The sequence below is a fragment of the Sapajus apella genome, unplaced genomic scaffold (assembly GCF_009761245.1).
Source record: "Sapajus apella isolate SASKATOON/1434 unplaced genomic scaffold, GSC_monkey_1.0 scaffold76, whole genome shotgun sequence".
Classification (NCBI taxonomy): domain Eukaryota; kingdom Metazoa; phylum Chordata; class Mammalia; order Primates; family Cebidae; genus Sapajus; species Sapajus apella.
Window position 1 is genome coordinate 6308580 of NW_022437016.1, and position 19150 is coordinate 6327729.

The 19150-nt window shown below is 36.9% G+C and overlaps 1 protein-coding gene across 2 annotated transcripts in view; it reads right to left on the bottom strand.

Moving 5' to 3' along the window:
• The window catches only part of C5 (complement C5), a 106181-nt gene extending 97476 nt beyond the window's left edge, over positions 1-8705 (bottom strand). Inside the window, exons 1-3 of one of the 2 annotated variants that reach the window (XM_032251481.1) lie at positions 8592-8705; positions 4510-4702; positions 971-1133 (exon numbers count right to left, since the gene is read on the bottom strand). In XM_032251481.1, the coding sequence (XP_032107372.1) occupies positions 971-1133; positions 4510-4702; positions 8592-8656 (421 nt within the window). In that variant the 5' untranslated portion in view covers positions 8657-8705. The remainder of the gene's footprint in view (positions 1-970; positions 1134-4509; positions 4703-8591) is intronic. The other variant, XM_032251480.1, reaches the window with a different exon arrangement.
• Between the last annotated feature and the right edge of the window lie 10445 nt (positions 8706-19150).

Here is a 19150-nt window from a genome sequence, read left to right on the forward strand (position 1 = left end):
TTGCAAACGTGAATATATTGGGCAGCATTCACACTTTTCTGTGTTTTACCTTTGGTCTGTTGGAAATAAGTCCAGTCATTCCTATTCACATGATTTTGATTGGCTATTCTCCCCTTTTGCCTCTAACAGAAGAACAATGTTCTAACAGAAACTTTCTTAGGTAGATTCCGCTTTGAAAATTAATATCCAGGCCGGGCACGGTGGCTCAAGCCTGTAATCCCAGCACTTTGGGAGGCTGAGGTGGGTGGATCATGAGGTCAAGAGATCGAGACCATCGTGGTCAACATGGTGAAACCCCGTCTCTATTAAAAATACAAAAAATTAGCTGGGCATGGTGGCACGTGCCTGTAATCCCAGCTACTCAGGAGGCTGAGGCAGGAGAATTGCCTGAACCCAGGAGGCGGAGGTGGCGGTGAGCCGAGATTGCGCCATTGCACTCCAGCCTGGGTAACAAGAGCAAAACTCCGTCTCAAAAAAAAAAAAAAAAAAAAAAAAAAAAGAAAATTAATATCCATATTTTTCTGTGATCTAGTTTAGTCTCTGCTGAAACATCTGATCCCCTAGGGTTAGATTTATTTTTCCAGTTGGGGATTAGCTCCAGACTCAGTGGAATTTTTAATGAACATTGTTCTATAATGAATTATTGTCCCATTGCCAAATTACAGTTTCAATTAAGTCTATTTGCTTAATAAATAAGATCTAACATGACATTTTACAATTTTGAAAAACCATTTTCTACTTAAAAATAACTGATGGGGCAGATAATGTAATTGTTGGTTTTGTAATTTATTTAGCACTTTCCCCATAAATTTAAAATTAAAATGCTATTAAATATTTGAAAATATAGGTGTCATTGGGAATTGAGATTCTTTTGAGCATATTAAAAACTATTTCCACTCAATTTCAAGTGTTAAAAAGCTCTACAATATAGAGTCAAATCCCCCACACAGAGAAATATCTTATACTCTACCTGACTGGTCTGGAGTATAAACAGGCTTGTCTGTATGAATGAAGAGAAATCCATTGTCATAGGTTATTGGCATTTTTTTTGATTTTGAAAAATGCTTTGATACAACTTCCAAATACACATAAGAAACTGGGTTTTGTCCTCCAGGCAATTGTTTTGGTTGTATCTAGAAAAGAAATTGTTGATGGAAAACAATTTATAATTGTTCTACATAATAATAATAATAAGTATAATAATTCTAAAGTTATTAAACACATTAACTTTCTAAATACCACTGTAATCTCATGAGTATGTATATGTAATCATTTAAAAAGTGATACAGGAGCAAGAAGAGTAAATAAATTTTGCCCAAAGCCCTTTAGTGTCTAATTACACAATAAAAATTTAGCTTTAAGCAATTGAAAGTCTCTTTGGTTTCATGTTTCCTAAATTTTATATAGATTTAGTGAAACTACTACTATAAAAGGCTTTAAAAAACCTTCACTCATTAGTTTGCTGGATTACCCCATGCTCCTCATTCCCTTTGTGAAACCTCCTGATGATTCTCTGGACCCTTAAACTTTTTTTTTTTTTTTTTTTTTTTTTTTGAGATGGAGTCTCACCTACTCTGTTGCCTAGGCTGGAGAGCAGTGGCATCATCTCGGCTCACTACAACCTCTGTTTTCGGGGTTGAAGTGATTCTCCAGCCTCAGCCTCCCAAGTAGCTGAGATTATGGGTATGCACCACCATGCCCAACTAATTTTGTTTTTGTTTTGTATTTTTAATAGAGATGAAGTTTCACCATGTTGGCCAGGCTGGTCTTGAACTACTGGCCTCAAGTGATCCGCCCTCTTCAGCTTCCCAAAGTGCTGGGATTACAGGCATCAGACACCAACCCCAACCTCTCTGGACCTTTAGTATTACCTCACATACTTCTGCTCCCATAATTTGAGATGTTCATTTTCCAATTTATGTTTGTAATTATTCCCTTTACATTCAATGATATGTAAATCTAATACACAAAAAGTGATTAAAAAGAAAATGTCTCTATGAAAATTTAGGCCTTGGAAAAATGGGATAAAAGTTAATTACAAAATCCGACTGCTGTGGAATTAGTTTTGTGAAATTATTTAAAAAGTTTGGAAAACATTAAAAATCTATAAATATTCTGCACCCAGATTGCTTTGTAAGTGCCTTTAAGTTCTTTCTTCCCTTTTAAGAAACAGAAACTATAGACTAGGCTGGGCACAGTGGTTCACGCCTGTAATCCCAGCACTTCGGGAGGCTGAGGTAGGTAGATCACCTGAGGTTAGGAGTTCCAGAGCAGCCTTGCCAACATGGTGAAACCCCTTCTCTACTAAAAATGCAAAAATTAGTCAGGCATGGTGGTGCATGCCTATAATCTCAGATACTTGGGAGGCTGAGATGGGAGAATTGTTTGAACCTGGGAGGCGAAGGCTGCAGTGAGCCAAGATAGTGCCACTGTCCTCCAGCCTGGGTGACAGAATGAGATCCTGTCTCAAAAAAAAAAAAAAAAAAAAAATAGGAAAAGAAAAAAAGAAAAAGAAAGAAAGAAACTATAGAACAAAGATGATCTGCTAAAATTGTAACACATGACCAGACGAGGTGGTGCATGCCTGTAATACCAGCACTTTGGAGACCAAGGTTGGCAGATCACAATGTCAAGAGATCGAGACCATCCTGGCCAACAGGATGAAACTCATCTCTACTAAAAATACAAAAATTAGCTGGGTGTGGTGGTACATGCCTGTAGTCCCAGCTACTCAGGAGGCTGAGGCAAGAGAATCACTTGAACCTGAGAGGTGGAGGTTGCAGTGAGCCGAGATTGCGCCACTGCTCTCCAGCCTGGTGATAGAACGAGACTCCATCTCAAAAAAAAAAAAAAGTTGTAACACATAATAAATGAGATTTGACACTGCAATTCATAGACCCACACTTTTAAGTGACCTTAATACAACATTAAACAACTGACAAATAAAGATACATGATATTGTTACAATAAAATTAAATGGTTAAAGTATGTACCAACTATGATTCCCCCACCTTAATCTACTTTTTCAGTTAACCATATAGGTCAGCACTGTTTAAAGAACTTTCTGTGATGACAGAAATATTCTATATCTATGCTGTTCACTAGGGTAGCCACTAGCTACATGTGGCTATTGAACACTTGAAGTGTTGATAGTGCAACTGAGATACTGCATTTTAAATTTCAGTTAAATTTGATTGATTTAAATTTAAAAGTAACAGCCACAAATACATTGTATCAGATAAAAGAATGTCTTTTATCTGATACAAAAAGTAACTTTTTTTTTTTCTTTTTTTTGAGATGGAGTCTCTCTCTGTGGCCTAGGCTAGAGTGCAGCTGTGCGATCTTGCCTCACTGCAACCTCTGCATCCCGGGTTCAAGTGATTCTCCTGCCTCAGCCTCCCAAGTGGCTGGGATTATAAGCATGTGCCTCAAAAGTAACACTTTTAATAAATGAATTTTAATTGTTAACAAACCTAGTAAGTGGAAGAATTTGTTAAGAGAGATGAGCATTTACTTCGAAGAACATTAATGAAAGAATTTCTATGTTTGATTAGAAATTATTTAGATCAGTGTTTCTCAAACATGAGTAATATGCCTTCCCCTTTTAAAGGACAAAAGTCAAGGAGGACCCCCAGCATTGACTTTTTATTATTTATAACATAATCAAAATCATTTTTATTACAAAGTTACTTAAATATATACAAACTTAAAACTGGATATAATCTTATGATTTTTATATAATTAAAAGATCAAAACAAATTTATAAAATAAATTCAAAATGTTATAAAATCAATATAATTCTAATTTTAAGCTGTTCATTAAAATTTGATTTTTAATTTCTTTATAAAGAACTCACTTTAGAGAAACTCTGGTCTAAATGAACTGCAGAACCCATTTTATGTCTTTGATATTCTTTGATTTTCTTTATTAAGTATTAGAATTTTGAGTAAAAAATAAGTTGCAGGTATGTATCTAAGCAATCTGTACTACAATATCTTAATAGGAGAAAGAGTTATTTGATCAAGGTTGTTCTTTCTATTAATTGCAGGTTGTCAATGAGAGCTATGCACTTTAATAATAAAAAAAATTTAATTTTTGAAACTATAATTGTAGAATATTAGTGTCCAATCAAATGTTCAATAATATCCATGGGTTTTTGTGAGCAATGTACTGCAGATCAAATCATATTCATAGTTATTGATTTCTTTCCAATAACAATTTTCATGGCAAACAAGTATTTTCTATTATTTCCAAATATTTTCACATTAGTACAATTTTATTTTCCAGTAAGAATGTGGAAATTTACAAGCATTGCTCAAAAAGCAGACATAACGCTTCTGCTTAGAATTTTCTCTTTCACTTATATTATCATGAGTAACTGACATCATCTAATAATCCCACAGTGGTAGAGTAAGTGATTGCATCTCTATGTTATCAATATTCAAACTTTATACACATTTTTGTTGAGATATTCTGTATATGTAAAGAAAATAAAGGTTAAATACATACTGTTAAGACTGCAGAGTTTTGGAATTTATTCTGTGAGGATAAATGGACATAGCCTGAGGAGTAACTAATTTTTTTATCAGGATAACTTTTAATAGAGATTGTTGCATCAAATGCTTCAGTGTATCCATAAGCTTGAATTACGATATTTTCAGATGCTCCAACACGGAATATTTTTGGTGCTGAAATGACATATCTGTTGAAAAAGGAAAAGATAAGGCTCAGGGTCTTTATATGACATATTTTCTTACGCTTTTGATGTTTTTCTCTCACTTGAGAGATTCCATTTAAAATACATATATTTCCTCACTTAAAAATGATATTAGTAAGTTAAAATGTACTTGTGACCTACCATAATGTCAGCATAATTTCCAAGAAGTAGCTTGGAATTAAGACCAGAGAAATAAAGTTGGAGGTTTAGTTTACATTTAGAAAGGTAAAGTAATAATAGCACCTTCTCTTAGCTACTGTAGCCAAGGAAGACTTTGAATCATGTTGACCAGAACATCTAAATGGGGTCAATATTTTTTGCTCAATGAAGAAAAAAGCAATATAGGCACCAGTGATTGAATTCCAGCTGTGCCATCTGCTGGCTGAGTGACTGTGGTAAAGTCACTAACTCTTTCTGAGGCTACAATAATTTACTCTGAAAATAATCACCTTCTTTACCAGGATCTGGTAAAGATTACATAAGAACATATATATGAAATGTCCTAGCATGCTTAGTACTCAATACATGTTAAGATTTATTAATCTCACTAAATTAAGTTAAAAGGCAGTGATCTTAGAAATACTATGTCATACTAGCAAATGGATAATGAAAAGGATAAAATATGAGTGAGCTGGGAAGTGCATTTGGAAATGGAAATAGTGATGGTGGTCCTTTAAGAGAAAATCATCATCTTCAAACAACAATGGCAATTAAGTACTTGCCATATGTCAGAGGCTTTATCAGCATTTTACATACAGCTCTTGTTAATCTTTACAATAAGCCAATGACTGATACTATCATTATTCCTATTTTGCAGGTGGTAAGAGGCTATCTTGGCTGAAGTTTTATGGTTTGTAAGTAAATAAGGGAAGACTTTATATGTTCTCTCTCAGCTGGTATGTGTACATTTGAGGTTAAGGTTATAAGTGTTACTCACAATCATAGACTGTTCTCTTATTTTTACTTTTCATGTGATTTATACAAGAATGGAAGTGAATCTATACACGTTTTTGAAATATAAATTTTTAAATATGTTTAACTTAAATATAATTTTTTTAAAATTAAAAAAATTAAATATAAATTTTAATATTTTTTATTGTTTTAATAAATAAAAATTCACAAATATAGAATGGATTATTAACTGTATATCACAAACGTGTCTAATTTGAATATTGAGAACTGCATATGCTATTACATAGGGAAAAAAAGTGTTTTAACCCAAAAGGGCATAGTGAACAACTAATTCAAGTGGTCCAACAAGCTTGAAGTGCACCCACCACCCCACTTGGCAGAATTATTGCAGGCTTCTGCCAACATTATGACATTTTAAGAGTCTGGTAAAAGCAGGAAGTTTTTAGTAACAATGGAATTAATTTATCGGAAATTAAATCATTTAAAGCATCTGGCAGTTCTCCTACATGACAATCAATTTGGATCCACTTATAGGCAAATTACAAAAGAGAGGAAAGAATTTCCAGATTTCCAACCATCATCTGAATTCCCTTTCCCCACATGCCTATCAGGATATGGCAGACAATGAGAAGAGTTCAGCTTTTATGATAATAAGATACATTTACTGAAATTTTATCCTGTGCTAAGGCACTATTCTGAATAATTTATATAAATAAACTCATTGTGTTGAGGAACTATTACTCCAATTTAAAGGTGAAGAAACTGCTAATTAACTTTCCCTAGGCCACACATATAGGATTTATGAATTCTACAATTCACAAATTACAGAATTAGGAATAGAACCTGAGCAGCCCATTTCCAGAATTAACATTTTCAACTGTTGTACTAAACGGAATTTATCAAGAGTTTTATCAGTAGAAAAATTTAGGGATACAAAGCTACTTTAATTTCAGTACTTATAGAAGCTTTATGTTTTTCAGTTTAGTATTGCCTTAGTTTTGAATTGTCTATGTCAGGGGCCCCAACGCCTGGGCCATGAACCAGTATTGGTCCACGGCCTGTTCAGGAACCAGGCCACACAGCAGGAGGTGAGCAGTGAGGCAAAGGAGCATTACCACCTGAGCTCTGCCTCCTGTCAGATCAGTGGTGGCATCAGATTCTCATAGGAGCATGAACCCTATTGTGAACTGTGCGTGTGAGGAATCTAGATTGTACCCTCCTTTTGAGAATCTAATGCTTGATGATCTGCAGTGGAACAGTTTCATCCTGAAACCATCCCAAGCCCAACTCCGGTCCAGGGAAACATTGTCTTCCACAAAACCTGTCCCTGGTGCCAAAATGGTTAGGGACTGCTGGTCTATGTGATGGTAGCAGTCAAGCCTAAAATATTAAGTGTTTAGAAGCCCCTAAAAGATGATTCTGGAACCACCCTTCATAAATATTTTAGTTCTTATTTATGCTACTTATGCTCAGTAGCATAATCTATTCATCTAAAGAACTTCATAGTTTTCTTTGTCTTTCAATTGCTGCAGAGGATCAGGCTACTGAGCTTGCAGAGAGGAAAGAATGTTACTTTTTGGCCTCTACCTTGAATGCTGTTTCCTCAAATATTTGCATGGTGTGCTTCCTCACTTCCTTCAGCCTCTGTTTTAGTGCAGCTCTCCTTAAAGAGACCCTTTTCTGGCCACATTTTAAAGTAGTGCCCCATAATTATTATTTTTTAATTCTCATACTCTTTTTTATTTTTTCTTCATAATACTACCTACCTGACCTTACACATTCTTTCATTGGTTCATTCACTCATTACTTGCTTCTCCCACTGGAAGGCAAGCTCTAGGAATTGTCTTACCATTTGCTGTATCTACAGTGCCTATCATATAGTTAGGTGCTCAATAAATATTTGTTGAATCAATCAATCAACCAGTTAATTAAAGTGATTAATTGCCATGTTGTAAATGGTACGCTCTGACTTTTTCAGAGAAAGTGAGGAAATAATTTTTATTAAGGACCAGTAGAAAGAATTCAGAATAACTCTGGGCAAGAACCATGGAACCCAGGTCCTAGCCCTAGTTCTGCCACTAATTTGAAGTCACTTAATTTCAGTCTCTCTAAGCTTTAGCTGCTTGTCTTTCAAGAGGAAATAATAAAGACAGGATGCTAAGGTAGTGGAGTGATTGTGGTCATGTGATAAAATCACAGTTCAGAAATCGGAGGGTGCTAAAAAAGAATGACATCCTAAGTATGTGTTTATATATGTTTATATGTATACATTTATGACAAAATGAAAAATATAAAGTGATAAAAAGGATACCTTAATAAAAATCCTGTTTCTCTCTAGAACTGTGACTTTTGGCCAGTTACTTCCCTTATCCAAACTTATCCTCATATATAAAATAAATAGGTTTGATTAGATAATCTACAGCTACTTTTCAGTATTAAAATATTTCTAGATATAAGATCATTATTTTAAAAACATTACCTAAAGTACATATTATGTTAATAATGCCACTAAAAATTGTGAAAAATCAGCTTATAAATGTACTATAGGAGTCGTTATAACAACAGATTTTCAGATCACAGTATTAGGCTGATTCCCAAATAATCCTGGTTTAACTGTGACAGTCTATGAAAAACACAAAGAGAAAACTAAACACCAAGTTAAAATAAGCAAAAAATGTTCAGAAAGTTTATTATCTTGAGTTTGTTTCATGCTTTTTTGAAGAGGAATTTGAATAATCACTTACATACATTTTAATAAATAACAATTCCATGTAAGCTGTCATGTTGTTAGCTACTTATCAAATCAAAATGCTTCCATGACTTTCTCATTCAGAGATGATATTATTCACTTGGTGTTCTCAGAAGTAGCAAGTTATTTTCAAATTAACACAATCTGTTCAATTTACTCTTCATTCATCACAACTAAGATGCATTGAAAAATGAAGATAGCTGTTTTACTTACGTTTGCTCCTGTCCCCAAGTTTTCCCCAGAAAGATTAAAAAACAAAGTATTCCCAAGAGGCCCATGGTTGTAGATAGCAGGAAATCATGGATATAACTGTTTTGAGGATATTCTCCTTTTAAATAAACTGAACTTGAAGAATTCAGATAATCTGGTTAATTATTAATGTCAGAAAGGTGAACATCTAAGCAGGAAAACTAGAACTGGAACTAAAACACCCTTTCATGCCCAGAAATACAGATAGGGAGTCTTTTATAGGAACTTATACCCAGGGAATTTATTTTTATTAATACAAATAAAGGGAATTTATTTTTGTTAATGCAAATAAAGGGACTCTAAAATGGGAATCTGGCACTATGAAGAGTGGCTCAAAGCTAGAAACCAGTAAGCCCATTGCCTTTGGCCTTCCTTTTCTTGTCCAGGGCATTTGCTTTGATGTTGCATCATCTGCAAGCACACATCCAGCAGGTCCACTCTAATACTGATGGACACCCACCTGGACTCAGTTTCAAATTGAAATGAGTTTGGAAGCATCCTGGTTTAGAGAGGGCTCACAAGATGATCTTTTTTGGAGACCTGAATGGTAGTGTCCTTGGTGCTGGAAATGGTCTGAGCATAACCTAGCTCTGCAAAGGAAGTCTAGGGAATTGTTCTTTGGTCTGTGTCAGTCTAGAGAACATTAGGTGGAGGAAAGATTGTGACTGGCAATGAAAATGCCATGCTGAGTATGCTGTTGTCCTTCTCTCTCTCTCTATATATATATATATTTTTTTAATTTTCTTCTTGCTGTTGTCCTTCTCTAAGTAACCAAATAATTTAGTACTGACTAGGAAGTGGATATTCTCCAATATTTATTAAGTCATATGCCACTCATTCCAAGTTTGTCTTTATTCAGATATAGAATATCCTTTCTTTCTTTTTTTTTTTTTTTTTTTTTTTTGGAGACGGAGTTTCACTCATGTTACCCAGGGTGGGGTGCAATGGTGCGATCTCGGCTCACCGCAACCTCCGCCTCCTGGGTTCAGGCAATTCTCCTGCCTCAGCCTCCTGAGTAGCTGGGATTACAGGCACGCACCACCATGCCCAGCTAATTTTTTGTATTTTTAGTAGAGACAGGGTTTCACCATGTTGACCACGATGGTCTCGATCTCTTGACCTCGTGATCCACCCGCCTCGGCCTCCCAAAGTGCTGGGATTACAGGCTTGAGCCACCACATCCGGCCAGAATATCCTTTCTTTTAAAGAAAACTCATGTTACACCTCTGTCAGGATTTTAATAATTTTAATATAAAAGCTCCAGAAAAACAAAGCTTCCTATAACAACTGACTCTAGTAATTAATTCACAATTTACCAAAATTTTATCTTTATACTTTTTTTTTTTTTTGAGACAGAGTTTCTGTTTGTCACCCAGGCTGGAGTCGAGTGGCACTATCTCGGCTCACTGCAACCTCTGCCACCCAGGTTCAAGGGATTCTCCTGCCTCAGCCTCTGGAGTATCTGGGACTACAGGCATGCACCATCATGCCCAGCTAATTTTTTTGTATTTTTAATAGAGATAGGGTTTTACCATGTTGGCCAGGCTGGTCTCAAACTCCTGACCTCAGGTGATCCACCCACCTTGGCCTCCCAAAGTGCTCAGATAACAGGTGCTCACACCATGCCTGGGTCATTTTTACTTGTTATTTTTTATGATGTTTATGTTCACTAGAAAGTTTTTAATTTATTATCTTCTCTTTTTTAGTACTTATTTCTACCTTAGTATATAATATGTACTGATCTTTAAAATAATAAAACAGATGTCTGTAAACATATTTCTATAAATGAGATATTTATGGGCACACTGGCATTCTTTGCTTTGAATTAATAAATAATAAACCAAAAATATTTACAAACACTTTAATACTGAATTCACTAGGGAAAAAAAGGAGCACAAAGATAAATTTGATATACAAATTTCACTGAAGGTATCTCTTGCATGTCATTGAAATGACAAACATTTGCCACTATTGTCTGATCATCTAGCCCATTTATTTCAAAAGGGAATCTGTGAAATGATTAAGCTGGGTTGCAAAAGAAGGGTCAAGTTAAAATAAACAAAGTACTTTTGCCATCATTTTTGGGAAATGAAATTTAAGAGAGAACAAGTACACTCAAATAAAGGTAGGTAATATTTGTATTTTAAGTGCAAATAAGTTTGTTTGCTTGAGCTGTAAAGTAAATGTTGATAACCGATTTTTGCAAACCATTGTCCTGTTTCTCTGGTAGAAAACATTTAGAAAATGATGGATCTCAAAGATTCTCAACAGAACTGAAGTTCAACAATTTATAGATTTTCAACTGTGTTTAGCCAAAATTTTTTATTTACCTTCTAAATGTGGCTCACAGATGAATTTTTTAAGACTGGATGTGATAGCTCATGCCTGTAATCCCAGCACTTTGGGATGCCAAGGTGGGTGGATCACCTGAGGACATCAGGAGTTCGAGACTAGCCTGGCCAGTATGGTGAAACCCCATCTCTACTAAAAATACAAAAATTAATTGGGTGTGGTGGCAGGCTACTGTAATCCCAGCTAATCATGAGGCTGAGGCAGAAGATTCGCTTGAACCTGGGAGGCAGAGGTTGCATTGAGCAGAGATCATGCCACTGCGCTCCAGGCTGAGTAACAGTTCTGTCTCAAGAAAAAAAAAAGATTTTTCTTTATAATATAAAATGTGACCTTTGGTGAATCTTTGGTTTTTATACAAACACTGTCTTTCTAAAAGAGAAGAATCTCAGATCTGGCAGAAAGTTTGCTGGTCACCTGACCTTCCTGCTAATGCTACCTCAATTCTCCCCTCATGATTGAGCCCAAATGACCTAGCCTAGGGCACAAGGACCCTCTTGAGCCGTGCTCAGTTCTCCAGCCTCAATGTTCCATTCTTCACTTTGGCCAAGGAGCTGAATTACTTGTGACTGTTCCCTGAAGTCACCTTTACACCAAGGTGCTCTTAGCAGGATAACAATTTTGTATCTTTCAAATGGATATTCTTTAGTTATTTTGCACTTATTTGGTAAAATACGTCTGAACACCAATTTTTTATTAATACAGACTACAGAACTCTTTTTTATGTATAATAAAGGATTTTATAGTGCATAATTTTCAAAATCAGAGAGCTTACAGGGAGGTATATTAATGGTTTGTAAATTTAGAGAATAAAAAATCAGCAATATTTTGTTTGTTATTGTTTTCAGAAATTTAGCCCACCAGATTGTGAACTTCAAGTGCCTTCTGGCTGGCTAGAGTAAGAAGTGATGTGACCCATAACTGCCCCAGGTAATTTTCATGAGCCTGTTCCCTGTCCAGAGGCCAGTGGAGAAACAGAGGTGTCTCCTCAGAATTAAATTATTCCAAACGAAGACATAAGAATCATTCAAGTTTTGTTCAAGAGTGGTAGGCTGGCACTAGGCAGATGGGTAATTCTAAGTAAAACCCAATATTTGTCCCTCTGACTGCTTTTTGGCTCAAGCCCACAGACTCATGTTCTAATCCCTTAGTAGAAAGGCTCTAATAAAAGGCCAACTGAAATTCAAAAAGAACCACTTCAATAATTCTCCATGGGACACAGAAAAGGAATGCACTGCAGGCTTCAGTACCAGCAGTTTAAAGACTGACCGGAGAGAGGGCGGAGGTGAAGTGAGGTAGCTGAATAGAACTCCCCAGAGATAGTTCTCCATACTGGAACACCAAATAGAACAACTATCCATGCAAGATAGCACCTTCATAAAAGCCATAAAATCAAGTGAGTGATCACAGTGCCTGGTTTTACCATAAAGATAAGGAAAGAGGCATTGAAGATGGTGGGAAAGACCGCCCTGCATCGCCTACACCACCCTTCCTCCAACCACAGGCTGCACAGTAGGAAAGAGAATCTGTGTGCTTGGAGGAGGGAGAGCAAAGTGAGTGTGGGACTTTGTATTGGAGTCAGTGCTGCCCTGTCACGGTGGAACATAACACAGGACAGAATTCTGCCGTTGCCCAGAATTCTGACAGCACATTTAGGCCAGGCCTTGGGCCAGAGGAGAATTCTCTGCTCCAGAGGGAGAAACCCAGGTCATGGCTGGCTTTACCACTGGCTAACTAAAGTGGTCTGAGGTCCTGAATCTATTTGAGTGGCAGTCAGGGCACAAGACTAAAATCTGTAGATTAAACTTAAAATGCTAAGTACCCCAACTTACCCCTACTGACTGAATGAACTCCCACCTGCCCAAAGAGACCCCAGAACAACCTTAAAAACTGAATTCCTGGTCGTGTTAGGAAGGGAGGTTACATATGCCTTGTTATATCCCCTCCCTTTGGAGTTTAGGCACAACTGGCCAGCATTTAAGTTAAAAGAGGGATCATAAGAGCAATAAAACAGACTCTGTGGCAGTAACATACCAAATTATAAACAAGACCTCAGGCCCTTCAGGCAAGGATTCATACCCTACACACCATAAAATGTCATTAAATGGGTTTAAAAATCAACCTGGTATAGGCTGGGCACAGTGGCTCACGCCTGTAATCCCAGCACTTTGGGAGGCCAAGGCGGGTAGATCATCTGAGGTTAGGAGTTTAAGAGCAGCCTGGCCAACACGGTGAAACTGGTCTCTACTAAAAATACAAAAAATTAGCTAAGTGTGGTGGCAGACCCCTGTAATCCTAGCTACTCCGGAGGCTAAGGCAGGAGAATCGCTTGAACCCAGGAGGTGGGTGAGCTGAGATCATGCCATTGCACTCCAGGCCTGGGCAACAAGAGCAAAATTATATCTCTAAAATAAATAAATAAATAATAAATAACCTGGTACAATATGGCTTACTTTCCAACCTGACTCTGATGTAGCATCACATGACAGAAGACCCTGATGCAAATAAAAATATTTTACCTCAAAATACATTTCTGTGACATATTTTGAAATGGCCCTGCAAAGCTATATTTTGTGGGGGAGATTTGCATCTGTAGAGAATCTCCATTAACACAGCCAGGCCTTCCCTTTCTAGGTTTTTCCCAGATCTGGCAGAGTTGACCTGAGAGTCTGACATCTCAAAGGTCTGAAAAGAGACAGACATTTGCCATTGACTCTGTCTGAGGGATGTTACCTATGAGGATTCATCTACATAACAAGAGCCTTGGACCCCAAACCTCCTTTAACTCAAGCATTACTTTCTATTGACTCTGAGCCTTTAGACAACAAAGTAACTCTCTCAACCAATTGTCAACTAAAGAATCCTTAAAACCCACCTATGTCTTGTTAAGTCCCTGCTTGGAGATGTCCTGATTTTTGGGGGCTGAATCAATGTATACTTTCCATGTATTGATTTATGTCATTGCCTTTAACTCCTGTTTCCTGGAAATATATAAAACCAAACTGTAACCTACCTGCTTCAGGCAACTCTTAAGACTGCTCAGAACCTCTTAAGACTGTTTCCAAGACCATGATCACTCATACTGACTCAAAATAAGCCACTCCGAAATATTTTACTGATTTTTTTTCTCTGTTAGCAAGTCCCATGGCAAGGTCTAGTGGTGTCCTGGTCTTGGAGGTAGTGGACTTGGGGTGCAACACAGTTTGACACTAACTGTGGCAGCCATAGGAGCACGTATGTCACTCCTTCCCAAACTCCAGGTACTGAAGCTTGGGAAGAGAGTCCTTCTGCTTGGGGAAAGACAGAAGAGCACAGAGGACTTTGTCTTGCAACTTGGGTATCAGCTTAGTCACAGTAAAAACACCAGGCAGATTCCCAAAGCCTCCGATTCCAGGCTTTGCTCCTGGATGGTGTTTCTAGACCCACCCTGGGTCAGAAGGGAATCCTCTGCCCTGTTGGTATGGACTTGGTCCTGGAAGGATGCTGACTAAAGTGGCCTTGGGCCTTGAATAAACATTTGCAGCAGGCATAACTAGGCAGTAGTGACTGCATGCCTTGGTGAGCCCCAGTACTTAGCTGGTCTGGAAGGCTGTGGACTTTAGGTAAGACCAAGTGTGATGCCAGCTGTGGCCAGGATAGAGTCTGAATCACTCCTCCCCCAGGTCCAATTAGCCAAGCCTGGAGAGAGATGCCTTCCAATTCGGGAAAGAGAGGGAAGAGAGCAAGAGACTTTGCCAAGATAGTCACTGCTTTGGTGACTTTCAAGTGTAGTTCAAGCAATGGCTTTCTTCTTTATTTTTCTTCACTTACCATTCGATCTTCAAATACAAATTTATCCACAGTGGATTTGAACCACTCTATTTCCCAGAATGTGGCTTATCCAGTTATTCTCTGACTCTTTCCGCCTCTGACCTTTTCAGGTTGTCTTCCCAATCTGCCATCTGCCTGGTGGTCATTTCAGCCAGTCTTGCTCCAGCCCTACTGAGGAAGGGAGAACCAGACATAACCCGGATTACGTCTTCAATTATGTCACATTTATTACCACCTTGTACATTTGAACCTTTGCATAGAATACATAATAGTACATAATAAGAATCAAAATGTTCAGATTGGGATATAAATTATTTAAGAGTTTACAAAATAGAGAATTAGTTACAGACAAACTATCTGGAGAAGGCTAGGCGCTGTGGCTCATGTCTGTAATCCCAGCACTCTGGAAGGCCAAGGTGGTTGGATCACTTGAGGTCAGGAGTTCAGGCAAGGATTCACACCCTACACACCATAAAATATCAGTAAATGAGTTTTAAAAATTAACCTGGTGTGGGCTGGGCACAGCAGCTCAGACCTGTAACTTAGCACTTTGGGGAGGCTGAGGCAGGTGGATCACCTGAGGTCAGGAGTTCAAGACCAGCCTGGCCAACATGGTGAAACCCTGTCTTTACTAAAAAACAAACAAACAAACAAACAAAAAAACAAACAAAAACAAACAAACAAACAAAAAACCAAGCATGGTGGCAGAGGCCGGTAGTCCCAGCTACTCAGGAGGCTGAGGCAGGAGAATTGCTGGCTAACATGGTGAAACCCCATCTGGCCAACATGGTGAAATCCTGTCTCTACTAAAGAAACAAAATTAGCCAGGCAAGGTGGCTCATACCTGTAGTCCCAGCTACCTGGTAGGTTGAGACATGAGAATTGTTTGAACCCAGGAGGTGAAGGCTGTAGTAAGCTAAGATCGTGCCACTGCACTCCAGCCTGGGCAACAGAGTGAGACTCCATATATATATACATACATCGAGAAGGTGTCAAAGAGAAGGTAAGACTTCAGCATGGTTTGATATCTTTCCTGTCTTTTTTCTACTGATCTGAAACAATCAAATCACCATTTCTGCAACTTACTAGATGTGTTCCCTGAAGCACTACATTTTTCTGAGCCCCAGTTTACTCATTGGTAACCTGAGGGTAATAACACCCTTCAGCATGGTTGTAAAGATGAGAGATAATTTAGCAAGTTATTATCACAATAACTGATAAACGTTGGAAATTAATAATCGGTAGCTTTGTGTTGTCACCATTTGGATAAGCTCCTTAAAGGCTGAGAATATGTCCTGTATGTCTGAGTCTCATAAAATCTCTTTTAAATGCAGTGGAGTTTACAGGTATTATTGAGATGTGATTAACATTTATGGCATTTCTTCTTAATTGCTAGACTGATTCTTGAGAAGCAAGAGGAATACTTCAAACAATATTGAGTTCAAAGTTTAAATGAGAAAGATATTTTGGAACAAAGCCCTTTTACAGCTTTTGAGATAAAGAAGTAGGTTACACATAATCTACTAAAGGCAATCAATGCCATAACAAGAGACAAAACTTTACAGTGCCTTCTAAAAATGATTCTAGTCCATTTACACTCATTTACTTGTTATTATTGATCAGTCAGGACTTAGTACTGATATTTTGTTATTCGTTTTCTGCTTGTTTTGTTGGTCCTCTCTTCCTTCCTTCCTTCCTTCCTGTCTTCCTTTGTGTAAAAGTGATTTTCTCTAGTAGTATGTTTTAATTTCTTGCTTTTAATTTTTTTTGTAGCAATTATAGGTTTTTACTTTGTAGTTACCATGAGGCTTGCAAATAACATCTTATAAACAATTATTTTAGACTTATAATAACTTAACTGTAAAGAAAAGTTTTTAAAATGAAGCAAAGAGAAAGTAAAAAACCTGTACACTTTATCTTTCCTGTATTTTGACTTATTGTGTCGATTTATCTTTCTACATTGTCTCTTAAGAAATAATTATAGTTATTATTTGTGATCATTTTAGTCATTCTACTAAGCATATGAGTGGTTTACATACTGTAATTACAGTGTTACAGTGTTCTGCATTTCTCTGTGTACTTTTCCCAGTGAGTTTTATACTTTTAGATTATTTTTTGTTGCTCATTAATATAATTTTCCTCCAGATTGAAAAGCTTCATTTAGCATTTCCTATAAGGCTAATGTTGATAAAATTCCTCAGCTTTTGTTTGTCTAAGTATTTCTCTATGTCTAAAAAATAATTGTGCTGGGTATAATATTCTAGGTTAGATGTTTTCTTTTCCTCAGCACTTTTCGACTATGTCATCCCACTTTTTCCTGGCCTGTAAAGTTTCCGCTAAGAAGTCTGTTGCCAGATGTATTACAGAGCTCCTTTATGTTGTTTCTTTTCTCTTGCTGCTTTTAAGATTCTTTCTTTATCCTTGATCCTTGAGAGTTTGATTATTATATGTCTTGAAGTAGTCTTACTTGGGTTGAATCTGCCTGACGTTCTTTGATTTTCTTGTACTTAGATATTGATATCTTTCTCTAGGTTTGGAACATTCTATTACAATTTCCTTGAATAAACATTCTACCCCAATCTCTCTCTCTCTCTCTCTCTCTCTCTCTATATATATATATATATATATATATATATATATAACCTTTAAGGCCAGTAACTCTTACATTTGCTCTTTTGAAGCTGTTATCTAGATCTTGTAGGCATGCTTCATTCTTTTTATTTTTTTCCTTCTTCTCCTCTGTGTATTTTCATATAGCCTGTCTTCAAGCTCACAAATTCTTTCTTTTGCTTGATCAAGTCTGCTATTGAGAGACTCCAAAGCATTTTTCATCTTTCAGGAGTGGTGAAGAGGGTGTCCTTATCTTCTGCCAGTTTTCAAAGCAAATGCTTCCAGTTTTTGCCCCTTCAGTATGTTATTGGCTGTGGGTTTCTCATAAATAGTTCTTAATATTTTGAGATACGTTTCATAGCATAAAGCCTGTTGAATTTTGTCGAAGGCCTTCACTACATCTATTGAGATAATCATGTGATTTTTGTCTTGGTTTTTTTTTACATGATGGATTACATTTATCAATTTGCATATGTGGAAGCAGCCTTGCAACCCAGGGATGAAACCAACTTGATTGTGATGGATAAGCTTTTTGATGTGCTCTTGGTTTGCCAGTATTTTATTGAGGATTTTTGCATTGATGTTCATCAGGGATATTGGCCTGAAATTTTCTTTTTGCCCATTTTGGTATCAGGATGATGTTGACCTCGTAAAATGAGTTAGCAAGGATTTTCTCTTTTTCTATTGTTTGGAATAGTTTCAGAAGGAATGGTACCAGCTCCTCTTTGTACTTGTGGTAGAATTCGGCTGTGATCCCGCCTGGCCCTGGACTTTTTTCAGTTGATAGGCTATTAATTGCTGCCTCAATTTCAGACCTTGTTATTAGTCTATTCAGAGATTCAACTTCTTCCTGGTTTAGTCTTGGGAGGGTGTAAGTGTCCAGGAATTTATCAATTTCTTCTAAATTTTCTGGTTTATTTGCATAGAGTTGTTTACAGTATTCTCTGATGGTAGTTTGTATTTTTGTGGAATCAGTGGTGATAGCCCCTTTATCATTTTTTATTGCATCTATTCTTCTCTCTTTCCTTATTAGTCTGGTTAGTGGTTTATCTATTTTGTTGATCCTTTCAAAAAATTAGCTACTGGATTCATTGATTTTTTTTGAAGGGTTTTTTATGTCTCTATCTCCTTCAGTTCTGCTCTAATCTTAGTTACTTCTTGTCTTCTGCTATCTTTTGAATTTGTTTGTTCTTGCTCATTAGGGTGTCGATTTTAGATCTTTCCTCCTTTCCCTTGTGGGCATTTAGTGTTATAAATTTCCCTCTACACCTGCTTTCAATGTGTCCCAGAGATTCTGGTATGTTGTGTCTTCATTCTCATTGGTTTCAAAGAACATCTTTATTTCTGCCTTCACTTCATTATTTATCCAGTAGTCATTCAGCAGCAGGTTGTTCAGTTTCCATGTAGTTGTGTGGTTTTGAGTGAGTTTCTCAATCCTGAGTTCTAATTTGATTGCACTGTGGCCTGAGAGACTGTTTGTTATTATTTCCATTATTTTGCATTTGCTGAGGAATGTTTTACTTCCAATTATGTGATCAATTTTAGAATAAGTGCAATGTGGTGCTGAGAATAATGTATATTCTGTTGATTTGGGGTGGAGAGTTTTGTATATGTCTATTAGGTCCATTTGGTTTAGATCTGAGTTCAAGTCCTGGATATCCTTGTTAATTTTCTGCCTCATTGATCTAATATTGAGAGTAGGGTGTTAAAGTCTCCAACTATTATTGTGTGGGAGTCTAAGTCTCTTTGTAGGC